This window comes from Rhipicephalus microplus, chromosome 10, assembly GCF_043290135.1.
Source record: "Rhipicephalus microplus isolate Deutch F79 chromosome 10, USDA_Rmic, whole genome shotgun sequence".
In the NCBI taxonomy this organism is placed as follows: domain Eukaryota; kingdom Metazoa; phylum Arthropoda; class Arachnida; order Ixodida; family Ixodidae; genus Rhipicephalus; species Rhipicephalus microplus.
This window is the reverse complement of record NC_134709.1, coordinates 12,119,043-12,126,033: the sequence shown is the minus strand read 5'-3', so window position 1 is coordinate 12,126,033 and position 6,991 is coordinate 12,119,043. Positions and strand designations below refer to the sequence as shown.

Below are 6,991 nucleotides of genomic sequence, written 5' to 3'. Positions count from 1 at the left end.
GAATACCTTCTTCAGAAAACGGGCTAACCGTAAATGGATGTGGCAAAGTCCTAATTGCGAAAATAAAAATGAAATTGAATTCATTCTGTGTGCACACTTCGACATTGTACAGGATGTAGAAGTAGTTTGCAAGATTAGATTCAGTGACCATAAAACGATAAGAGCTCGTATACACCTAGATTTAAAAAATCAAAGAAAAAAACTGATACACAAGAAGCCAATTAATGAACTAGTGGTGAGACACGAAGGGGAGACAGAGAGTTAGGTGGGCCGATGAGATTAAAAAGTTAGCGGGTATAACGCGGCAACGATTGATTGATTTATATGTGGGGTTTAACGTCCCTAAGCCACCATATGATTAAGAGAGACACCGTAGTGGAGGGCTCTGGAAATTCCGACCACCTGGGGTTCTCTAACGTGCACCCAAATCTGAGCACACGGGCCTACAACATTTTAGCCTCCATCGTAAATGCAGCCGCCGCAACCGGGATACGAACCCGCGACCTGCGGTTCAGCAGCCGAGTACCTTAGCCACTAGACCACTGCGGCGGGGAACGTGGCAACAAAAAGCACAAGACCGGGTTGATTGGCGGATCATGAGAGAGGCCTTTGCCCTGCAGTGGGCATAGTCAGGCTGATGATGATGTTCTATGAACCAGGTTACAAAAAGCTAAGTACAAACTCACCGCAGCGATGTTTTATTAACATTAAAAAGAATTCTCAAACAAGTGCTGAAAAACCAGTGACACGCTTTTTGCAGCCACGTCCACAAAGGCTTTTGCAGCAACCCAAAGCTGTAAATTCCTATGGATTGACACAAGAAATAAGCTAGAATTTTAAATGTGTTCGCTCCAGTGCAACATTTCACATGTGTTTCAAACATAACAGCAACGCAGCATTCATTAGTGATGGACTCTTCACACAATCTCTATTTCCATCACACAACCTGTAAGTGCAAGAAAGGAATAAATATGCCCAAAAAATTTTAATCATAACATCTCTTTATTCAATGCATTCATGTTATGTAACCACAGTATAATATTAACACAATACGTGCAGCAGAGCTCTTGTTGGAGTTAGTACTTGGTCAGACATAGTGGTATAGTTACTAAGGTCCAAAAATAAAGTGAGATGAAACACTACTAGAACAGGCACCAACTGCCAATTTTTAGTCCTTCTGGAATGTGAGCATCTAACCCTAAAATACTTGTGAAAGAAGCATAGAAACAGAGTGGCAAGGTTCGTCCTGTCAGTACTTAAGAGATGACAGTTGCACCAATAGGAAAAACGAGCTAGGATGGGAATTATTCTTGTCTTGTTGAAGGAAACTGTGATTAATGCTCCTGTATCAAAGATTTCATGGTAAAACCAGTATTCAAAAAGAAATGTACCTCCACAGTCCTAATTATGTCTTTTTGTGCAATGATCACTGTTAAGGTTTTAGAGTACCTTAAAAGATCAAATTTGTATGCTAATTCATTCTTTGTTCGTTCTATCAACAAATAAAATTGTTTGTCAAGTGAACAAAGTGTGCTGTATTAATGCAGATTTATTTTTCTTGACATTGTAACCTGCCTGCTGCAGCGCCTTCGAGCTAAGTAGGGTATTAATTGAATAAAGAATAAATACAGAATAACACCGTCAGCAGAAACAGACACTGTCAACCTGCACACTATCAGCAAAAGAAAGTGCACCTATCAGTCAAGTCGCCAAATTCGCTAAGAAATGCAGCGAATTTAAAACAAGATCCATATTGAAACAAAGGACAAGTAGTCATGCACATATTGCAAAGCCCTCAAAATCGTATGATTATTAATGTGGCCACTAATGCGTTTGTCAAGAGATAAAAAATTGAGGGGACCCTTCAGTTTCTCCATTAAGAGTTGACCTCGATAGCTATACCCTGTCCCTAGTGCATACTTCAACCACTTGGTGCGTACTTTTTGTTATATTACCTAACTCGAGAAAATTAATTTGTGGATTACTACAATGTAATCAATAAAAGTTGAATGTGGCTTGTCAGTGAAACACTTGCATATGGCTGCATTCTGTGTAATGGGTAGCATGCTTTACAGGGACACTAAGGGCAAATAATTTACGTCAGAGTGAAAGATCAATGTTGGGTATGTCTAGAACATCAATTCAACAGCAGTGCTCTAGTAATAGAAAAATTAGGGTAAACGTATGATACCACATGCGCCACGCCACTAGAGCGATATTTTTGAAATAATCCCTAAGATGCGAGAGCGTCTTACTACAATTAAACACTGGTAATCAAATGAGCAGCATTCAAAAAAGAACCTTGTGTGCATTGCAACACGAAATAAAAATGCTGCTCGTCTGTTTATGTTCGATTCATAGATAAAGAACTGCCTGGTGTCGCTACGGGGAATGACGCGAGTGGTTCAAAAGTTTTGTTTTCATATGGTTAGGCTGTGTAGGTGGTGCCATCTAGTGGAGTCCAGTTGAACCAAGCAAGCAGAAAATTGTTCAGTGGTCCTTGTTGCTGCTGTAGCTCCCGCTACTTTCGCTCTGCTGCCAATAGTGTCGGCGGTTGCACAGTAAAGGCGGGCAATCTTGGGAACGGCAACAGCGACCTCAGAAAGACCCACTTTTAGAAGGGCGATTCGGAGCGCGCTAATGCGATGCGGACCACTGAAATGCGATTTCATTTCGAAATAAGCACTTCCTTGGCACAAAAGTGCCAAGGAAGTGCTTATTTAAAAACACTACGAGGTTTCTGGACCGCTAATTCAACAATCAACGTCGGCTTAATATTTACCTTTGGTGTTCGTTTAAACCCCAAGCAATTATGCGTGTGAAATGTTTTTCGAACTTGCTATGCACCCACTACGTGGTCTTAAATGAACTATAATGTGTGTGCCTTTTGCAATTGGTGGCCGACTTTAAATCACGAATTCGTTATGATAAGCACATGTTCCGACGCTTGATGGCAATGAACGCTTGTACAACGCAATGTTACTGCAATATTGCATGTAGTATTACGAAGCATGTATACGGGACGCGTGTGTTTGTAAAGCGTGAAAGTTGCTTGCACTGCATTTCCAATCAAAGTAAGTTATTTTCACTATATTCACAAGCAGATGCTTGGCTGTATGGTAGAACACCTGCTAGCCATGCAAACTGCCCGAGTTCAATTCTGATTCGAACTACGAAATTTTATTACTTACTTTATTTGTGTCTTTCTCGATTGTTCAGTCACACGCAAGATGATTTCTCGCTCACAACAAACGATGCCCACGCCTACAGTGACCGCGAAATTTCCGTGAAATGTGTTTTTCAATGCTTTTACATTAAAACAAGTATCACGTTATGAATGCCGAAAACCTCCCATGTGACACTAGACTCTAGGAATCAAATTGGCCTTCACGATAAAAAATTGTCAACACAAATATAAAAAAAGGTTTAAAAAGAATGGTGAAAAAGTGATGAAAACTGAAAATTTAGTAGATAGCAATTTCATTGGAAATGTCCTTTTGGTTCAATGTAAGTTTGTATCTTGTTTAGCATTGTTAGTGCACAGGCTCTCTACAGCTATTGTGTTCACCGATGATGATGCACATGCTGCTGCGATCGTGTGCTTCATGATACGCGATTGTGATTTATACAATCGTGTGCTAGCAAGCGGAGAAACCAGTTCGCACTTGGCAGCTGTAAAGACTACGTACATTTCGTCTCAGCATTTTTTTGGCACCTTAATCTCTATACCGATACTCTACACAATCTTCCATTATGACCCAGTTTACAATGACAAGCATCATGGTTAGAAATGACTTCTGTAAATACAATGGGCCTGTAAGGTACGCCTCTTCTATAAGGTACACTCTTATGCCTCTTCTGGCTACGATTAATGTTACACTTAGGGCCAGAATGGCCTTTTATTAACGAAACAACCCCATTCGAAAAAGGGGTACAAAAATGCAAGTATTTGTACAAACGTTGAGTGGGCCATGCAATTTGAAGCCACATAATACCCATTTTACTCTATGGAACAGCAGCAGAAGCAGCATTCGCGACACTGTTGATCTGTTCTGGGCTGCAGATATCTTCGAGGAAAAGCTTGGCGAGGTTGCTGAGCCTCGTGTTCGGAGATTCTGAATACCGCACCATGCAGTCGATCACAGATGCTGTTGTGATATCTGTGCCAAGAAAAATTAGTTACAATGGTATGAAGCCTCAGCTTCATGAAACACATCATCAAAAGTTGTGCGGAGTGCAATCCACTTGCGTAGGCAGTGTTAGTAAGGTGTCGGCACAGAACTCGCACAGCAACAGTGAGTTCAGGGTGTGCAAACATGCCATAAATTAAGTGGCTTCTAGTATTACGAGCAAAGAAAAGGTTATAACTAGGGCTCCATGTTTTTGGAGTTTAGTTTTCTTGAAATTTAGCTGGTGTTTGTCGGTGTTCTTTTCCAGTATACCTCCAATTCTCTCAAATTCAGTGCTTAACTTTGCATAACAAATTGTTGCAATGTCTTTGTATTTTTTTATTTCCAATGAAATGTGTTGCATTGTTGCTGATAATCCTGTTTTTTCCTCCTTTAATGTTACTTTTTTCTCATTTTCAGCTGCTTTACCCAGCCACAAGGCTGTTTATGCACATGTAAACTCGCTAAAGTGTACTTTCACAGGAGCAGCAACTAGCTAGGCTCCTTCTCAGATTTTTCTACCAGCCTCCCTCATCGTCTTGATAAAAAATAATCACCTATTATCATTATCAGTATTATTCTCAATACTACAAAATCTTAGATGAAATGATATCTGAACACGAAAACTTGTGAACACACAAAGTGCATTTTAGATGTCTGAAAAACTTGCACATGCAAGCACATACATACAAGCACAAATACATGAATACAAAACACCCACGGTTTGTTTGTATTTCAACCTAAAGCTTGCGGTAATGAACGGAATCATACTTTACCATGATGGAGGTGCACCCCTTTTGATTGACGATAGTCAGCTTTCAAAATGGCCATTTGAAATTAGAGCTTGTTGCATGAATCCAAATTGTCCAAAAGTTTACTGGTGAGTGTTCATGAGATTTTTTTCTCATTAATCCAAAAACACTGAGCCCCAGCAAACGATGGCACAAACCTGACTGGCAACCGGACAGTCCCAGAGAAATAAGTGTTGTTATTGCAGATAACACTGTCTCTTCCTGCGATGTTGATAGGCAGCTGATCAGCTTGTTGAGGTTGTCGGGCTTTAGGACCTCTGTACGGAAGTCCTGGTCTGTAAGAAAGACCAATGCTATACGAGATCAGGAAAGCCTCTATGGGTGGTCACAAACAGTCAAAAAAAGATGCCTTCCCAGCAATATATCGTATTTTTAAGGTGGACAACTGCTACTTGGTTCAAAAAGAGAAATAGCTGTGTCATGTGCGGTTGGTCTACTTCATTCACCGCTGAACTTGTTCTTAGCTGATGAGGTACAATTACCATAGATACGATTCAGTTCTATCAATTTATGTAAGAGCACAGAGTGACACCGATACTATGTTGAGGAAGATGGCACACGGAAACACACACGAATTTCTATGCAGCAGTGGGCAGTGAATGTGAATGTAGGGGAAAGGTGGTGATAACCTTCCCCTAGATTGGAAACAGTGCAGTTACAAACCCATGTTTGGAATGCCAAAACGTGAGAAAGAATGGAAGCACATTTGTAAACTTGGCCTTGAAAAATGTGTTAGCACTCCTTCTGCGTTGTCAACCAAGAAGGAGAGCGATTTGCTTGGAAAAGTGATGGTTTTCATTGATAAGATGGGAGCAGTGGTTTTTTTACGGGGCTTTCGCACACGTCCTGTACAGACCTAGAAAATGGCGTTTTTTTTTTTCATTTTTCCGATATTAAATGTCAATTATTAGTAGCCAGCCCCGAGTCATTGTTTGTTTCTGCCTTTCAGTACTTCCCGTGGCCACGTTGTAGTGTCTTTCTTTTAGCGTAGTCAGTAAGATCGTGACAGCAGCGAAGTGGGGAATTTGCGTTTCGGGTCACTTCGGAAAACAGTAGGGTTGACAGGCGGGCTAGTTGGTACAAATTCATAATGGAATAATTGGAAGCGCTAACCAATGGGACACAAGAGAAGAGACAATTGTTTGTCTCTTCTCTTGTGTCCCGTTGGTTTGCGCTTCCAATTATTCCATTATGACTTCGAAAAACGCCTAACTGCAATCACGCCTGCACTTGCATAATACAACAGAAGAACGGCGGTAAGGAGGCTCACCCGAAGTGAGGTTGCAGATGCCGCCAATGGCAAACTCTCTCAGGTTATCATTGGCACTGTCCAACTGATCTGCACAAACAAAGAACGCGGTAAAAATGCATTCACGCAGAATGGGCGTCGAAACGTACCCATAAATAAGCTGACAATGTTCAGGCGTTTGAGATGGTCGTAGTTGATCGGGTCGTAGGCAAAGTTAGCCAAGTTGGCCAGAACCTGCTCTTTCGCCTCTGAAACGAAACATCCGAGCTGTCAGAACGGTTTCAGTTTCTCTCGAACGAGGAACGCTCGAACGGGAAGGGGCTTACCGTTGGAGCAGCTAGTGTTGAACTCCGTCACCAACTCCTTGAGGTACCTGAACCGTTCTTTAGGGTCGTACCGGGTCATTGTGTACGCGAGCTGACCGCAAGAAACGTGTCAACGTCGATAGCCTACGCGACTGACAGATGCTCAAACTGCTGCGCGTCAGGCGCCATTTACAACTGCCTCGGGCATAGCCTCCTATATTTTTTTGTGCCCGCGCATTAGCGCTAAATACATACGCGCCATCCGTCCCTTATAGTTTTGGCGCTCGCCGCCAGATGCCGCACCGATCCCATAATAACAGCAGACGACGCGGCCTATGCACGCTTGCGTTTATGACGGTCTAGAAACCGTCTACATTGCATTGGATTATGCGTATACGTTAAGAAGTGCGCACACACCAAATTTTTAACACAAGCACTGTATGCAGAATGCAATGT

At 41.9% G+C, this 6,991-nt stretch overlaps 1 protein-coding gene across 1 annotated transcript; it reads right to left on the bottom strand.

Moving 5' to 3' along the window:
- Positions 1-3,868: 3,868 nt before the first annotated feature.
- Positions 3,869-6,756, bottom strand: LOC119180772 (armadillo repeat-containing protein 7). Its single transcript, XM_037431907.2, has 5 exons — positions 6,557-6,756; positions 6,380-6,478; positions 6,252-6,320; positions 5,119-5,256; positions 3,869-4,160 (listed from the first exon to the last, which is right to left on the bottom strand). Exons 1-5 carry the CDS (start codon positions 6,633-6,635, stop codon positions 4,006-4,008), a joined length of 540 nt encoding a protein of 179 aa, XP_037287804.1. The 5' UTR covers positions 6,636-6,756; the 3' UTR covers positions 3,869-4,005.
- Between the last annotated feature and the right edge of the window lie 235 nt (positions 6,757-6,991).

Coding starts and splice junctions, on each gene's coding strand:
- LOC119180772 (XM_037431907.2), bottom strand. CDS start 6,635: ATGACCCGGTACGACCCTAAAGAACGGTTCAGGTACCTCAAGGAGTTG. Junction 6,479..6,556: donor CAACACTAGCTGCTCCAACG/GTAAGCCCCTTC, acceptor GTTTCGTTTCAG/AGGCGAAAGAGCAGGTTCTG. Junction 5,257..6,251: donor CATCTGCAACCTCACTTCGG/GTGAGCCTCCTT, acceptor TCTTTCTTACAG/ACCAGGACTTCCGTACAGAG.